A 19,334-nucleotide genomic window follows, 5' to 3' on the forward strand; every position below is an offset into this window, starting at 1 on the left:
AACAAAGTCACAGTATAAAGTATTGGTTAACGATTAATATAAACAATACAAGGAACTCCTTAGTTGAATATGTAAGTTTCTGAAATAGGTAAACGTCATTTGTTGAACAAACTTGGTAGCCATTCATCCATATAAGGCTATAATCCATTCACGGATTAATATAAGGAGGAGTAAGATTTTAAAGCAAAATTTCAGCAAAGTTTCCATTTTGGACATCCGCCATACTATCCCCATGGGTCTTAGCACAGTTTTTTTTTATAAAATATGATTGTCCTAGATCACCTAAAGTCCCCCCCTTCTGAATCAATTAAAACCCCTATAGACCAATTTTCCTTGATATTTGAGACTGAAACCTGAAAACAGGAAGTGGGCCAGCAGCCATCTTTGAATACCAAAATCTTTGCGAAAATGTTTGCATATTGTTCAGCATCAATTTAAACCCCTATAGACCAATTTTCATTGAGATCGGAGACCGAAATCTGAAAACAGGAAGTGGGCCAGCTAAAATTACGGTAAGAAAATTTGCCCTTTTGGGGCCCCACACCTCAGCCCCTTGGGGTCGGACAAGACTCATTTATATAAAATACGATTGTCCTTCCCCAATGATGTTTCACACCAAATATGGATGAAATTCATCCAAGGATGAAGGAGGAGTAGGATTTAAAAGCTGAAATAAAGAAAATTTTCCCATTTGGGGTCCCATCCCTCAGCCCCTAGGGGTCGGACCAGGCTCATTTATATAAAATACGATAGTCCTTCCCCAATGATATTTTACACCAAATATAGATGAAATCCATTCAAGGATGAAGGAGGAGAAGGATTTTAAAGCTAAAATTAAGAAAATTTGCCCTTTTAGGGCCCCAGCCCTCAGCCCCTAGGGTTCGGACCAGACTCATTTACATAAAATATGATTGTCCTTCCCCAATGATGTTTCACACCAAATATGGATGAAACCCATCAAAGGATGAAAGAGGAGTAGGATTTTAAAGCTTAAATTAAGAAAATTTGCCCTTTTAGGGCCCCATCCCTCAGCCCCTAGGGTTCGGACCAGGCTCATTTATATAAAATATGATTGTCCTTCCCCAATGATATTTTACACCAAATATAGATGAAATCCATTCAAGGATGAAGGAGGAGTAGGATTTTAAAGCTAAAATTAAGAAAATTTGCCCTTTTTTGGGCCCCATCCCTCAGTCCCTAGGGGTCGGACCAGACTCATTTAGGTATATAAAATATGATTGTCCTTCCCCAATGATGCTTCATACCAAATATGGATGAAATCCATCCAAGAATGAAGGAGGAGTAGAATCTAGCTTAAATTAAGAAAATTTGACATTTTGGAACCCTGCCCCTCTGCCCTTAGGGATAGGATCTATCTCATTTATATAAAATATGATTGTCCTTCCCCAATCATGTTTCACACCAAATATGGATGAAATCCATTCAAGGATGAAGGAGGAGTAGGATTTTAAAGCTTAAATTAAGAAAATTTGCCCTTTCGGGCCCAACCCCTCAGCCCCTAGGGGTCGGACCAGGCTCATTTATATAAAATATGATTGTCCATCCCCAATAATGTTTCACAACAAATATGGAAGAAATCCATCTAAGGATGAAGGAGGAGTAGGATTTTAAAGCTAAATTTAAGAAAATTTGCCCTTTTTTGGGCCCCAGGCCTCAGCCCCTAGGGGTCGGACCAGGCACATTTATATAAAATATGATTGTCCTTCCCCAATGATATTTAACACCAAATATAGATGAAATTTGTTCAAGGATGAAGGAGGAGTAGGATTTTAAAGCTAAAATTAAGAAAATTTGCCCTTTTTTGGGCCCCAGGCCTCAGCCCCTAGGGGTTGGACCAGGCTCATTTGTATAAAATATGATTGTCCTTCCCCAATCATGTTTCACACCAAATATGGATGAAATCCATCCAAGGATGAAAGAGGAGTAGGATTTTAAAGCTTAAATAAAGAAAATTTGCCCTTTTGGGGCCCCACCCCTCAGCCCCTAGGGGTCGGACCAGGCTCATTTATATAAAATATGGTTGTGCTTCCCTAATGATGTTTCACACCAAATATGGATGTAATCCGCTGAAGGGTTAAGGAGGAGTAGGCTTTTGTATGAATAGTCTTACGCACGACGCAGGGCGCACGGCGGACGGCGCACGGCGCACGACGACGGACGAAACACGATGACAATAGGTCATCCTGACCTAACAAAAGAACATGACTGTATTTGTACCCCTACCCGAATTATAGCTAAGCATGCACTTTTATAGGTTCCATCGACTATGACACCTAGTTTCTTTAAAAGTAGGATTCTAGAAATGGTGGCTAGATCCAACATGTAAGGAAATGTTCATAGTAACTAGAAATAACAATTTGGAGGATAAAAAAGAATATTCAAGCTTCTGGGGAATACAATTGAAGGCAAATTAAGAATTTCCCTCTTTTTCGAATTGAAAATTAGACTTTGACCTTCATGTGACCTTCAGCTAAAATTGTACACGAACATTATTTTTATTTAAAATCTTATATTATATATTCATGTTAGAATTATACCTAAACCAAAGCCTTATCTCACTTATTGTCCAACTTATTAAAGTTCCCCTTCCCCTACCCCATCCCCAGGAAACTGCCATATATAGGTGGTAACCCCATAACAACTCTGTATGGATTTCCCAGAAAGTTGGCCACCAACCTTTGTCAACTTTTGGTGTCCATACATCAGGAAAAAAACAATATAAATTAGTTTTAATTTTGTTATAACATAATGGTCAAAAAGGAGTAGGTATACCTGCTATTATTACATGTATGTTTATACATGCTTGGTTTAGTTATATTAACAGATATACATGTGGATAAGCAAAAGATCATTCATGTTCATTTAAGTTTGTAATAACTGTGATAATATAACTACAAAAATTATTTGAATTGGAAAGTAAATCAAGCCAGTTTCGGCTGAATCATCTTTTCTACTTGATATACATGTACGTATACACACTTTGCTGTCAAAATTACAATTAGAGACATGGTTTCATTATGCAGTCACTTGCCTTTATCATTTACTGTATACTGTTACCATCCAGAAATTATGAGTAAAAAATGTGGAAAAGAAAATTATCAGAATTGGAAAAGATCATTATTCCTTTGTTGCTTGTGTATGATACATCAATTGAAGCCATTCACTCCGTGTGCTAAGGCGGTCATTGTTTCTTTCATTGTATAAATATATGATAGGAGATTTTAGAACATCAATGTTAACATACATTTATAGTCTACACTTGTATTCATAGTGTTTAAAAAGAAGTAAACCCATGTTTGAAGCAATATTCTGTCTATCTGACAGTCCAGTCCAAGTAGAAATAAAATTGGAGACAAATTAACTTTTAGGGGAGTTTTTTTGCTTGAATCCAGGATTATAACTTAGGAACTCTTATAAAATACACGTCGTCATAAGTTTCATTCACCTCCTTCACATGGCAGAATCTAGAACCTTAATTATCTATAAAAAAATACATCAGTTACAATTTCAACAAATTGTATTTCATAAAAATATGAAAAGGAATCAAACAACTATCTAAGCCTATACAGGTTCTCTCCCAGATAACGCATGTAATATTATATACATGTAATTTACAAAATATACCATTTTAAATATAAATTTATAACAACTTATATATGATGATTTAGATAACCAAAGTTTGTAATTTATATGATGTATTTTGATGGTTGTTTAAGTTGAAAATTGTGTATGCGAAAGGTACTTCTTCCACTCATGGGATACAGACCAAAAACGTCCATTCGCAAATAGCGATTACATGTCATTCACCCATGAGTTTCAGGAGTCAAACACATATGTATGAGATTCAATGTACATGTATTGTTGTGTTTGTGATTTTGATGCCAAATAATTCAATTTAAATACGTATATTTTTTCAGATGTTGTCCAATTAAAAATTAATACAAATGATACATTGGAATAGAAGCAGTACATTAAACATATCAGTAAACAATTTCAAAGTAGTAGACGTCCAAAAGGTGGGATGGGGTTCGGTTTATATTTCATAATTCAAAACATACAATCGAAATCAATCATAATTTACATTGTAGTAGTTTGAATAGAATACAAGTTATTTTCTAAATAATGAACTGATTACAATATCAAATAAGCAATTATTTTGTTTTGGGGAAATGCTCATAAAATGGGAAAAATAATCATTTTAATATATATAACATAATACACGCTTTGCGTGAGAAGGAGCCGACGGGGAAATTAACAATAGTAAAATCTTAATTATAAGTAATTCAATAAATTGACCAACTACAGATTATAGCAAACAAGATAATTTCTTGATATAAAATAATCAAAGCAATATATCAATGAGCATGTAAGGTAATGACGTCACTTCCGATGATGACATCGTCACCGATGCTCTTAATTATCATAAAATACAGAACGATTTATAAGTAAATATACTAATTCTAAAGACAATGACCTAGTGGCTAAAAAAATCCATGACTACAACAACAAATAATTCCATATTTACAACAAGTGTTAAAGTACACGCTTATTGTCTCAAAAATAATCAGTTCTGTTCAATAAGATTCACTATTCAAATCCTAATAATCTATATTCTAATACAATAATCAACATATGCCAATAGTATTAGTATTAAAATTAAAAGGATTCTGTTTACATAGATAAACCATTATAAGTAACGTGTAAAGTTAACGACACACAACACAATGTAAAGGGACGTAACTCAATAGGTTAAATACAATATGGCGGACTCCGCTTTGCAGGACCTTATCAAAGATGCTTAATTTCAATTATAGCATTAACTTTCATAATTAAGATAGATTTATATCACATAAGTCAATTTGACTGATAATGAAATTAATTAACATCATTTCGAATTATTTACTAATTGTATTTACAAATTACATCTAGAGTTTGAAATACATTGTACAATCATAATACAGTACCAGCTAAAACACATTGTGTTATTAAGTACAAAATAAGAATTAAAACAATGAACAATTAACGATTTGATGATGCAAAATCTATGAGTAATAGTAACAGTAAAAATAGGTTACATATATACATTAACATAGAATGTCTTACCTGTAATAATAGTCAAGCCATCAATGATGTTCAGAAGTTTATTTGGTATTGACCATTTAACCTTCTGGACTTATATAGGCTTATGGATGACAAAAGGTACAAATAAAAGACTGACAGCCTTTTCCAGCTAATTTTTAACAACCGACACGAATACAATGGTTACACACACCTTGACCGAAGTATGGTGCCAAAGGCTTAAAATATATTCTAGGACAATATGATAGCTTGATGACCGAAACATCCGGAAGTTAATCTCCCTTTTGAATTCATACGTGCCGTTAAAAAAAATTATTGACTTCAAATATATTGCGGGCTAATTGATAAGCCGACATTATGTTTTCCTCATATCAATATCTAAATGAAATGTGTTAAAAACGCTGATAAAAATATATATACACAATATTTCTATAGCTATAAAATAATACTTTTGAAAGTTCAATGTATTAACAAATAATCATCAGTTTGGGGTAAACTATTCCTAATGATAGATGCCCCTGCGCAGTCCTGTAATGACATCAATTGACAGTATATGATGTAAATGTAAAATTACAGCTTTTTACCTTGTGTGAACAAAAAGTAATAAATTTTCTTCCACCATGCATCATTTAAACCATATATTCTTCCTATAGAAGGCCTAAATGAGCTTACGGAAGTTTTGTAGAGATTTCTTTTATCGAAGACACAGTTCCATTTTAAAACCATATATTCTTCCTATAGAAGGCCTACATGAGCTTACGGAAGTTTTGTAGAGATTTCTTTAATCTAAGACACAGTTCCATTTTAAAACCATATATTTTTTCTACTAGAAGGTCTACATGAGCTTACGGAAGTTTTGTAAAGACTTCTATTACTAGGTTTATCTTTTAATATTATTTCGACACAATGGCAAGAGTTTACTCAAACCAAAGTTATATGTGCCGGTTTTTTTCATACTTACGAATTAAGTTCAAGTTTTTTTATTGATTTTCATAACTTACACTGTACAATTACATTAGACAAAACTTGCTTACACTACAATACAGACACTATACATTACCATGATCAAATGTGTATCACACTTGACTATAGTGATATATAATGAATTCAAATTACGTGTATAGAAGAGGCGACATGCAATATACAATGCCATGCAACATGTGCAACACAAGATCATCTAGGTTACAATATGCATATTACAAAATCTGTTAAGTGATTTCGGATTGTTCTCGCTTTTCAAATAAGGAATACCATCTTGGTAGACTGATGTCTAAATTTGGTATGTCTAACTTAATTAGTAAACATACTCACATCACTCCGACAGTAACTTCAATTGATATTGTTTTTACCAATAACATGAATATTATAAAAAAAAATGCAGGTGTACTTCCTCCTATATGTAATGATAATTCATTGATTAATTTCAATATATCTTACACAGTTTTTAGAAAACTCTCATATCGTAAAAAAAGATCTTAATTATCCAGATGCTAATTTTGATAAAATGAATATAACAATCTTGGGAAAAGATTGGGAAAGCCTTATAAATAGACATGATACAAATAAGTTTAATAACATAATATGTGATACAATAGAAAGCCTATTAACTGAAGGTATTCCAATTAAATATGTTACAATTAGGCCAAATGATAAACAATGGATAAATAATGATATCAGATTATATATAAGACAAAGAAATAGAGCACATAGGAAAGCAAAATCATCTAATTCTGCACTCCACTGGGAAAATTATAGAATCGAAAGAAATGATACCACAGGTAAGATACGTAAAGCAAGAAAATCTTACGTTGAAAATCTACAAAAATCCCTATGTGATAAAACTATTCCCTCTAATAAATGGTGGAAAATTGCACGTAATGACTTAAATATCAATAATAAATCCACCTTATACCCCCTCTTATCAATAATAACTCCTTCATTCAACTTCTATTTGATAAAGCTGAGTGTTTAAATATGTATTTTTTATCCATATCCTCTACCTCTGAAGATGTGTAAAATTACCCACCAATTACCCCACTCCATTTCTAATATTACTATAACTTAGCAGGATGTTAAAGATCAGTTATTTTTACTGAATGGTAATAAACCTGCAGGACTGATGACATAATTCCTAAAATATTAGTATAATAATAACAGCTACAACCATCTATATTTTCCCTCTCACTCTCCTTTATACAAGACTATTGAAACAGGTATAGTTCCTTCTACTTGGAAGATGGCAGATATTAATGCAATTTATAAAGGTAAAGGGCAAATTAATCATATTTCTAATTATAGGCCTATGTCACTTCATGCTTAAGTAAAAGCTTAGAAAAGATTATTTTTAAATACCTATATACATCTAACTACCTCTCAACATATCAAATTATAAGTAAGGCATTTGACAGAGTTTGGTATGATGGTCTGCTTAACAATCCTCAAGAATTAGCCCCAAATCTGTCAGATGATTTTTAATATTAAAACATGGGTCACAAAATGGGACATCAAATCTAACCCTGCTAAAACAAAGTCTGTAATATTTTCCAGGGAAACTGTTAAAAATCATCCTGTTATATATTGTTATAGTTATCCTATTACTGAAACCGAAACACATACACACCTTGGTTTTACACTTAGTGATGATGCTAAATGGAATCTACACATTTCAAATGAATATGAGAAAGCTTTTAAAAGACAAAATATATTAAGATTGATTAAGAACAAAATTGACTGGAAATCACTAAATACTATGCTATAAGACTCTTTCATATTTGGATATGAAGGATAGGGATATTCTACCCGAGGGTCATAAAATGTAGTAAAAACCGAGGCTTGTCGAGGGTTTTGCAACATTTTGTGATCCCGAGGGTAGAATATTCCTATCCTTCATATCCACTTATGAAAGAGTATTTTTCTTTCATACCTCGACGTTTTATTGCAATTTTACAACTATTATATCCAGCCATTTTGAAATAAATTCGAAGAAAACCACGAGTCAATTTTCCATATATGAAAAATTACGTGATATTTTCGTCACAAATTTTGCTGTTTGCATCTTTAATAGTAAAACCAGTCAAGTTTGTGAAAAAAATGTGAAAATTTTACAGAAGAAGTAGTATTTTTGTTAACAATGCAATACAGCCTCAGGCGACCTGTGAGTATTGCCCAAGACCAGTCAGTATTACACCCGTAGGTATCGAAAGAAATATATATATCATACATTAGACCAGTAATAGAATGCACACGAGTTCAAAAAGATCTATTAGAATCAATACAACTAGAGTCTGCAAGATTAATAACAGGCCTACGTAAAGGCACACTTCATGATAAATTATACAAAGAATCAGGATGGGAAACATGAGAATACAGAAGATATAAACATAAACTCATTTTAATGCATCGATTATGAACAATGAAACACCAGATTATCTAAGAGATATTATTGAACCTTTTATACATGATGAGACACTAGGTATTCCCTTCGCACAAACAGATTATTTGATCCTCCCTTATGTCGCACAGTAAGCTATTTCGGAGGTTTTTCCAAATGTGACCGATCGCCATGTGTAATATAGCCACGCCTCATGCTCACAAACGCACGTGTTTCTATTCAATGTCGGAGCAAACATCGTAGCACACACAATACAAAATACAAAGTCACGTGCGGTTTGATTGACAGCTGGCGATCCGTCAAATTAACGAAAATTCTAAATAAAAATAGCCAAACTTCAACTGAAATAAGTGATGTGTTCAAATACCTCGGTAATCGTAATGTAAATATTATTTTGTGCCAATTAACAAATAATGCAAGTAATTTAAATTGTGAAATTCATGGATCACCTTATAGAATCCCCAATGTGTGAATGTAAACAATCTTTTGAAACTGTATACCACTATTTCTTTTAATGTAATCTATACCGAAATTATCGTCTGGTGCTGGAACAGCATCTGAATCATCATCATCCTAACCATATGTGTATAAATGTCCTGTTACAGGGATGTTCTCCTTGTAATGATACTGAAAATAGAAATATACTAAAGCACGTGTCTAATTATATAGCTAAATCAAAAAAGATTAAAAATTTGATTCATTTGTGTAAATAAAACATGTATTATTCCGGTATATGTAGCCTTGTAAATGTAGATTATGGTAACGGTATGTCTTATAAAAGTATTCATTATTGTTAATATGTACAGGTACCTATAATTCTTCGTACCTGGAGATCCACCTTGAGAAATTAAATTGACAATTGTTAGTCTTACATTGACAATTATTAGTCATACATTGTCAATTGTTAGTCTTATAGTGACAATTGTTAATCTTATATTGACAATTGTTAATCATAAATTGACAATTGTTAGTCTTACATTGACAATTGTTAATCTTAAATTGACAATTGTTAGTCTTACATTGACAATTGTTAATTTTATGTTTACCTTTTTTAGTCTTATATTGACAATTTTTAGTCTGACATTAATAATTGTTAATCTTACATTGACAATGATTAGTATTACACAGGGATTTTAATATCAGGCCGATCCTGCCTTTTTAGAGTCCGATCCTGCCTAAAGTCCGATCCTGGCTTTTTAAAGTTCGATCCTGCCTTTTTAGAGTCCGATCCTGCCCTTTTAAAATCCGATCCTGCCTTTTTACAGTCCGATCTTGCCTTTTAAAAGTCTGATCCTGCCTTATTAGAGTCCGATCCTGCCTTTTTAGAGTCCGATCCTGCCTTTTTAAAGGCCGGTCCTGCCTTTTTAAAGTCCGATCCTGCCTTTTAAGAGGTTGATCCTGCCTTTTCAGAGTCCGATCCTGCCTTATTAAAGTCCGATCTTGCCTTATGCCGAAATAAAGTCCGATCCTGCATATAAAGGAAACAAATTACATCTCACACTGTCCTGCTTAACTATAATGGAACCTATTGAGTAAAAGACATTATAATAATATTAATTATAATTGATATATAAACGTAGAAAATATAGTACAAATAAATGATCCTGGCGAAACAAAGTCCGTTTCTGCGCAAATTTGTATACCGTATTTTTTTTTGCTCAAGCCACGTTACTTTTACCTTGTGCAGTACATTAATCTTCTCGTCATAGTCCATACATACCGGTATTGGCTGTTTCTGCCCGAGGATCATTTAACACTTATCTAAGCTAGCGAAATGTACATTGATAAATTTTCCCTTTTCAGTTCATGCATATATCAATTAGTTTGATTATAATGATATAGTTATTCTTATCAAATCTGTGTTGCCTCAAATATTAGTGTGCAACTTTAAAATAGGATAGTTGCTTAGAGTTACTTCCCTTGCTTGTATTTTATAATTATTCTTCAGAGTGATCTCCCTTGTTGTTCACTCTTTTGTAAAACGTTGATACAACGATCCGAAACATGGACGACCACGGTTAAAGTGCATAGCCCCATATGATGTAAGTTTAGATAATATTAGGTTGATTCTAAAGATATATTGGTATTATATGATGCATATGTATGTACATGTAATGTTTAATCGATCTAATAGCTAATAATTGTGTAATTCTAAAGATATGTCAATATCATGATATCGTTGCTGATACAGATTTTGTTTCTGTATTTCAGCCTTACTTGATTCGTTCAGCATTAAATTACATCTTAACAAGACCAGGTCTCGTGTCGTAATTTTCGTCGCTGTACAGTAAAGGATCATTTCATCAGCTATGAGCATATAAACCATGTCCAAGCCATCGAGCGTAGTAGCTCACCCCGACCATGAAGGGTCACCACATGTTTCTGCTCGGGATCCAAACGACAGTAATTATAAGGGGTCAGCAAGGAGTACCAGTAGTAAACAATCCTATAGGTCTAGTAGGTCATCAGATCTAATACAGATACGAGCTAAGGCTGTAGCAGCAAGAGCTGGACTAGAGTTTGAACGACGTGAAAATGAATTAAAGAAAGAAAGGGCTAGACTCAATGAAGATAATGCAATATTACGTGCTGAAAATGAACGTAAAAGGTCTGAAATCGATGCAGATCTTGATTTATTAGAAAAGGAAAAGAATGTTATTAAAGCAGAAGCTGAATTTCAAGCCTACGACTCAGACTTTCCTACAGACATTGAATCAACTAATTATAAGTCTAAGAGGACTAAAGAATATGTCTTAGATCAGAACACGAGAAGTCGTTCACCGGATCATGCCAGATCAGACCATCATGAACCTGAACTAGTTCACACTACTGAACAAGATAATTATTTGACTCCAGAACCACTTCAAAATACTGAGCTAGCAAGGCCTAGTCAACCCGAACCTCACACTTACAAATCGAGGCAGGGAGAACTTGTTCAGTCATTTTCCCATGAACAGATTTGTGAACCAGTTCATCTATCACATCATGAATCTGATAGACTTATGTCTAACAAACCAGACAACTATTCTACTGAAATCCCTCAAAGTAGAAATTATGGTAAAGTTCAACCTGTGCTACACGAACCAGCCTATAGTTACCATACACCTGAACATGAACAAACTCTGTTGTCGACACAGGGCTACATCATGCCTAAGGGACAAGTCAACTCTACACATCCTGAACAGAATAGTGCTACTCATGAATCTTATAATCAACACAGATATCCTACATTCTCTGAACCAAATCGTGAACCTTCCATACAACTTCATCAAACAGCTCGCCCATTTCATGAACCAGCTAGCCGTTCATTGGATATCACAGGTAGCTTTGAACATCAACAGCCAGCACACGTATCACCAGACATTCAAAATCATGCCGGCTTTGAACCATTGCGCCCCACCTTTCATGAACCTGAACGCCATACGTCCACAGGGTTCACAGAATTCACTCAGTTTCTAATGAAAAAGGAACTAATTCTACAGAGATTGAGCAGTTTTGATGACAAACCTGAACATTATTCTGTGTGGAAAACCAGCTTTGTTAGAATAAAATCTGAACTAAACCTATGCCCTTCTGAAGAGTTTGATCTGCTGATTAAGTACCTTGGGCCTGAGTCTGTGAAACATGCAAAAAGTCTTCGGGCATCTAATCCAACGAACCCTACTAGAGGCATACTTAGACTGTGGCAGCGATTGGACGAAAGATACGGAAGCCCAGAGATTATTGAAAGAGCTTTACAAGAAAAACTAGCAAACTTTCAGAGAGTGGGAAAAGATATGAAGAAACTTTATGAACTGTCTGATATATTATCAGAGATAGAATCGGTTATGGAGGATCCAAAGTATGAAACCTTGTTGAGTTACTTCAATTCTTCAATGGGGGTACTCCCAATTGTAAACAAACTACCGACCAGTCTTCAGAACAAATGGACTAGCAGAGCGTCAAAGTACAAAAAGCGTCATACAGTCTCCTTTCCCCCATTTACAGAGTTCTGTGACTTCATTAGAGAACAGAGCACCATGATGAACGACCCAGGTCTAGTGTGTACCCCAGCATCTGTTAGTAGGTTAGATACTACAAATAATACTTCCTACAACAAACAGAACAGTCATAAGCCTGCAGGAACAAAACAGATTTCGTCTGTCACAGTCAGAAAAACACAGATAGACAATTGCAACACATCTGCAAACACATCATCAACTCCTCTGTGTCCAATCCACGAAACTAAGCATTCCTTGAATGATTGTAGAGGATTCAGGAAGAAAACCATCACCCAACGAAAACAGTTTCTGAGGGAAAACAACCTGTGCTTCAGGTGCTGTGAGACTTCTGCTCATATTTACAAGAACTGTACTGCAAAGTTGCAGTGTAGTGTTTGTGGTAGCGATAAACATCCAGGTGCATTACATAATAAGGAGGAACTACGAGAAAAAACGGAAACCGAGGACAATACGGTCAGCGTCTCTACAAGGTGTACAAAGTTATGTGGACAAGGTTTTACAGGGCGATCTTGCGCAAAGACAGTGTTAGTTAATATTCACTTAGCTGGAAAGCCGGACGAAAAACATCAAGTTTATGTAATCATGGATGACCAGAGTAATCGGACATTAGGACACCCTGATTTGTTCAAAATATTAGACATTTCGGACAGAGACATGTTTCCTTACAAACTTATCTCGTGTGCAGGTGGTCTTGATATGCAGGGACGGAAAGCTACAGATGTTATTATTTCGTCGCTTGATGGTAGTTTTAGTCTTGTTCTTCCTACGATTACTGAATGTGCATATATCCCTAGTTCGAGGGAAGAAATACCTACCCCTGAAGTTAAGAACTACTTTGATCATCTAGCTGATGTAGAGATTCCACCCTTAAATGACGATGCCTCCATTCTCCTTCTCGTTGGTAGAGACGTACCAGAGGCTCACCATATCATAGAACAGCGCACCGGTCCCAAGGGTACTCCATTTGCTCAAAAACTTGGCTTAGGCTGGACTATAATTGGAGAGGTATGCCTTGATGGTCAACACTTGCCACCATCTACACCTAGCTCACTGAAAGTCCTTAAGACTACCGTGATGCATAACGGTCGCCCCACTACCCTCCAAGAATGTGACAACAGTCTCACGGTCAAGGACCAACCAAGCTACGAAACCGGTTTGTTTGAGAGAACAGCACATGATGACAAAATTGGTCTGTCTATAGAGGATAAGGAGTTTCTGTGTATTATGGACCAGGAGTTCCAGAAGGATAAGAGCGATCATTGGACCGCACCTTTGCCATTTCGGAAATCACGACCAAGGTTACCGAACAACAAACCACAAGCCCTAAAGCGTGCCCGTATCTTGGACACGTCACTTAAGAAGGACCCAGTTAAGAGACAACACTTCTTCCAGTTTATGGATAAACTTCTTGAGAATGGTCATGCAGAGGAAGCCCCTCCCATACAAACGAGTGATGAGTGCTGGTACCTCCCAGTGTTCGGGGTCTATCATCCACAGAAAAGAGACCAAATACGTGCAGTATTCGACTCTTCAGCGAAGTTTAACGGTGTTTCACTCAATGACGTTCTTCTCTCTGGGCCAGATCTGAACAACACCCTTATCGGCGTCCTACTAAGGTTCCGTAAAGGCACCATTGCAGTGACGGCAGACATACAACAAATGTTTTACCAATTCTACGTGCATGAGAAACACAGAGACTTTTTGAGGTTTCTTTGGTATAGGAACAACAATATAGATGGAGATCTAATTGAGTACAGAATGAAAGTCCACGTATTTGGGAATAGTCCCTCCCCTGCTGTAGCGACATACGGTCTACGTAAGACAGCTGAGTGTGCATCGTCACTTTATGGGAAGGATATTGAGGACTTCGTCAACAACAACTTTTATGTCGACGACGGACTTGTCTCTCTTCAGTCGGCAGAGGAAATCATCAGTCTTGTGCAAAGAACTCAAAAGGCACTCTCACACGTCGGAAAGTTGCGCCTCCATAAGATTGCGTCTAACAGCACAGCAGTGTTAAAGGCCTTCGAAAACAATGATCTTTCCAGCAGTATCAAGGATCTCGACCTCGATGTCGATACCCCTCCTGTCCATAGAAGTCTTGGTCTCTGTTGGAATATAGCAGCAGACTATTTCACATTCCACTCTACTGCAGAACCCAAACCGTATTCACGGCGGGGAGTATTAGCCACCATTAACAGTCTATATGACCCTCTAGGCTTTGCTGCACCTGTCAGTTTGAAAGGAAAACTGCTTCTTCGGGACCATGTAGCCTGTACGCTGGACTGGGATGATCCCCTACCTGAAGATCGTCGTGAAGAATGGGAAACCTGGAGAAACTCTCTTTCTTGTCTCAATCAAGTACAAGTTCCACGGCAGTACGTCAAGATGTCATCATCTACAATTACTGGTCAAATCCACATATTCAGCGACGCTTCTCAGGAAGCTATAGCTGCTGTAGCATACATGAAAGTGTGTGATGGAAATATCTCCAATGTTGGTTTTGTCATTGGCAAGGCAAAAGTTGCACCCAAGCATGGTCATACCGTGCCGAGATTAGAGCTTTGTGCAGCCGTTTTAGGAGTTCAACTAGGTCAAACAATAGAGGATGAGCTTGGCATTCCTGCAAAGGACATGAACTTTTATACGGACAGCAAGGTCGTACTCGGATACCTGCATAATCGCGTTCGTCGATTCTACATTTATGTTTCAAACCGCGTCGACAAAATCCTTGCGTTCTCACAGCCTGACCAATGGACGTACATACCAACAAATTTCAACCCAGCTGACCAAGGCACCAGGTGTCTCAAAGCAGAACTCTTACAAGAAAGCATGTGGCTAATGGGACCATCAGTATTGAAGGATCAAGTCCAACCAGTCAGCACAGATTTTGAATTAGTCAACCCTGACGAGGATGCAGAAGTACGTCCACAAGTCAAGGTCGTCTCTCAGGTTACAGTTGCCAAAACACAAGTTTGTCAGTCTAGTCTCGGGATAGAAACATTTGAGAGATTCTCTAGTCTTCAGAGTCTAGTAAGGGCTATCGCGTGGATCATCCATATAGCTGATAGTTTTCAGACTCCTACCAGGAACTGTCGTGGCTGGCACCGTTGTTCCTCATTCCTCAGCGTTGACAATGGGAAACGTGCTACCCATCTCATAATCAAGGAGGTACAAAGCAAGTTCTATGGCACAGAGATAGAGCGTTTGAAAGCAGGAAAACCTATACCAAAGGACAGCAATATTCTTTCTCTGTCTCCTATCTTGGATGGCGATGGATTACTACATGTCGGTGGTCGATTACGCAAGGCTCAACTACCTTCGTCACAGAAGAATCCCTTACTGATACCTGGCAAAGCCTACCTTGCAAAGCTAATCATTACAGACTGTCATGAAAAAGTCAGCCACCAGGGCCGCCATTTCACTGAAGGTATGGTAAGACAGATGGGTTATTGGATTTCAGGAGGAAAACGCTTGATTTACCAATTAATCAGCCGTTGCGTTAAATGCCAGAGACTCCGTGGAAGGATGTGTCAACAACAAATGAGTGATCTACCAGATGCTCGTCTTACACCTGCTCCACCCTTTACCTATGTAGGGGTTGACATTTTCGGGCCATGGAACATTGTAGCTAGAAGAACACACGAGGAGGAGTATCAAATTCCAAGCGCTGGGCTGTCATGTTTACATGTTTGACATGCCGTGCAGTCCACATAGAACTTGTTGAAGATATGAGTTCATCTTCCTTCATAAACAGCCTCAGAAGATTTCAGTCTATACGCGGGAAAGTAACGGAATTCAGATCCGACAGGGGAACTAACTTTGTCGGTGCTTCCGATGACCTCCATATTAATGCCATAAATGTCGGGGACATACCCTTGCGGAAACATCTGTATGCTTCAGGAACAGTCTGGAAATTCAATCCGCCATGTTCATCACACATGGGCGGCAGCTGGGAAAGGATGATTGGAGTGATCAGACGAGTATTGGATTCTCTGCTCCTGGAAGAGGGAAGGAAAAACCTCACACACGAGGTATTGTCTACATTTATGTGCGAAGTGATGGCAATCGTGAACTCTAGGCCAATCACACCAGTTTCATCAGACCCAGAGTCACCATTTATATTGACACCAAACATACTCTTAACTCAGAAGACAGACGCCTCTGTGGAACCATTTGCTAACCTGGATGTGAGAGAAGTATATAAGTCACACTGGAAGCACGTCCAAGTTCTTTCAGAACAGTTTTGGAAACGATGGCAGAAGGAGTTTCTGCCAACTCTTCAACAAAGACGTAAATGGCACAAGGAGCGCCCCAACCTTAAGGAAGGTGATGTCGTCTTGATGGAAGACAAAGACTTACCACGTAATCATTGGCCCCTAGGAGTTGTCTCGCGCGTCTTTCCAGGAGATGACGGCTTGGTCAGGAAAGTGGAAGTTCGTATCAGTCGCGACGATAAGATTTCAAACTTTATTCGTCCAGTGGTTGATCTAGTCAAGCTTATTGACGTGCAACAGTGACTTGCGAGTGTAAATGTTAAAACGCGAACATTCGCGGTATGAGACAACCGCCTTGATGACATTTCGAATTCATTTATGTGTTTGAACCATATTCGAATTTAAAGTTTAGTTAAATGTTAGTTTACATGAGGACTTTCAAGTAATTGTCATCATATACATATGTAAGATGTGGATTATTGTTTGTGATATTTTGAATATCAGACGGGGAGTGTGTTGCCTCAAATATTAGTGTGCAACTTTAAAATAGGATAGTTGCTTAGAGTTACTTCCCTTGCTTGTATTTTATAATTATTCTTCAGAGTGATCTCCCTTGTGTTCACTCTTTTGTAAAACGTTGATACAACGATCCGAAACATGGACGACCACGGTTAAAGTGCATAGCCCCATATGATGTAAGTTTAGATAATATTAGGTTGATTCTAAAGATATATTGGTATTATATGATGCATATGTATGTACATGTAATGTTTAATCGATCTAATAGCTAATAATTGTGTAATTCTAAAGATATGTCAATATCATGATATCGTTGCTGATACAGATTTTGTTTCTGTATTTCAGCCTTACTTGATTCGTTCAGCATTAAATTACATCTTAACAAGACCAGGTCTCGTGTCGTAATTTTCGTCGCTGTACATCAAATCTAATTAAAAGTAGAGCACGATTTATGAATGTTTATATTTACGAAAGACCTATCCTACCTGGGCGATGAGTCCATTTTATCGGAACTGCAAATTGCAATTGATCTTTGCGCCGTTAGTATTACGTGGATTTTGTGAAAATACCTATATATTTCACATTTATTTATCAAGATCATAGTCATATTAACTATTTTGAATATTTTTTCTCTGATTTAAATTAGCTATCAGTTTTAAAATTGACCGATTCTGCTCGGTAATTTTCTGTCCGACCATGCAAGAAAAATATAATTTTTTATACTTTTTTTGTCAAATCGGTTAACAAATTAATAAAACACGATATCTACACTATAATTTAATACATATTTAATATTTTAAAGACTATTTTGTACTCCGATTCTGCCCGATCCTGTCCGATTCTGCCCGTTTCTGCCCGATCCTGTAAATCGTCGAAACAGTCTTATTAGTCTTTCTTGATAAGATAATGCTCTAGGCCTGAGACCCTCTTAGTGGCTCTCCTTTGTATGTTTTAAAGAGCCATTTGGTCCTTTTTTCATAACTGAGGACCATACCTGAGTTGCATATTCGACCATGAGTCTAACAAGACTTGTGTACAAAAACATAAACATGGCTATATATTCATATAAGTAAATGTTCTGAAAATAAGGCCAAGATTGGCTTTTTTCATAGATTGATCAACATGTTCACTGAACGAGAGTTTTTCATCAAATACCACTCCTAAATCTTTTTCATTTTGTACCTTGGATATAGTTATTGCCCTTGTTGTGATTTGAGAGTAAATGTGACAGATCGATTGTGTTTGCCAATGTTCATATGTTTACATTAATTTCTTTGTGTTTAATTTCATTTTCCTAGTGTTTGTCCAAGGACATATATGAGATCCTTTTGTAAAGCGTAACTACAGTTACCCACATCCGGTTGGGTACAGTGAATGGTATTACAATAAACAATTCAGAGTACTTGGTAAACCAATTTGCGGATGTCACATCACTTATATTATCGGATGATCCAGTTTCTCTTGAAACAACGTTAAACATTTTGGAGGACTTTGCAAAAGTATCGAGACTCAGAATACTTAAGCAATATGGATTGGGGCAAGAAGAAGGTATATTTAAACTTATAATATGATTTTCAAAAATCAATTAAGCATTGATGTCACTATTTTTTAATTTTATCGGGGTATGAAAAAAAAATTGTTTGCAAACTGTGTGAATCCGCGTAGCGGATTCTCACAAAAGTTTGCAAACAATTTTTTTTTCATAACCCGATAAAATTAAAAAATAGTGACATCAATACTTATAATTAATTTTATAATCTATTTGATAAAATGAAGTATGTTTAAATGTAACATTATAGTGGTTTTTCAAGGGATTCTTAATTCCGAATCAATACGCAACGTCAATGTCTCTATTGTGACGTCACGTTAACGTCGGGGTTTCGCGCCATTCTCGGATTTTTTTTTCATAGTGGTATGCAAAAAAAATATTGGCCAATCAGAAAGCCAGATTTGGTATGAAAACAAAGAAAAATTAATTATACACCTATGAAGATAATTACAATGAAAAAAAAATTACTAAAAGATTGGTCATTTAATAGTTGGTTTTTTTTAGAGAAGACTTTTTTTCAAATTACTACATTATTTTTGTATGTAACCATCAAGGTA

The 19,334-nt window shown here is 36.3% G+C and overlaps 1 protein-coding gene across 1 annotated transcript; it reads left to right on the plus strand.

Annotated features, from left to right (window-relative positions):
• The first annotated feature begins 10,464 nt into the window (after nt 1-10,464).
• Nucleotides 10,465-17,012, plus strand: LOC138324153 (uncharacterized). The gene is made up of 3 exons (XM_069269237.1): nt 10,465-10,533; nt 10,703-15,922; nt 16,201-17,012. Exons 2-3 carry the CDS (start codon nt 10,816-10,818, stop codon nt 17,010-17,012), a joined length of 5,919 nt encoding a protein of 1,972 aa, XP_069125338.1. The 5' UTR covers nt 10,465-10,533; nt 10,703-10,815.
• The last annotated feature ends 2,322 nt before the right edge of the window (nt 17,013-19,334 follow it).

The sequence above is a fragment of the Argopecten irradians genome, chromosome 5 (genome assembly GCF_041381155.1).
Source record: "Argopecten irradians isolate NY chromosome 5, Ai_NY, whole genome shotgun sequence".
In the NCBI taxonomy this organism is placed as follows: Eukaryota; Metazoa; Mollusca; class Bivalvia; order Pectinida; family Pectinidae; genus Argopecten; species Argopecten irradians.

Excerpts from the sequence above, each read along its gene's own strand:
- LOC138324153 (XM_069269237.1), top strand. The coding sequence starts at position 10,816 with ATGTCCAAGCCATCGAGCGTAGTAGCTCACCCCGACCATGAAGGGTCA. Across the intron at positions 15,923-16,200 it reads GGGCCGCCATTTCACTGAAG|TCCACATAGAACTTGTTGAA; the intron begins GTATGGTAAGAC and ends CATGCCGTGCAG.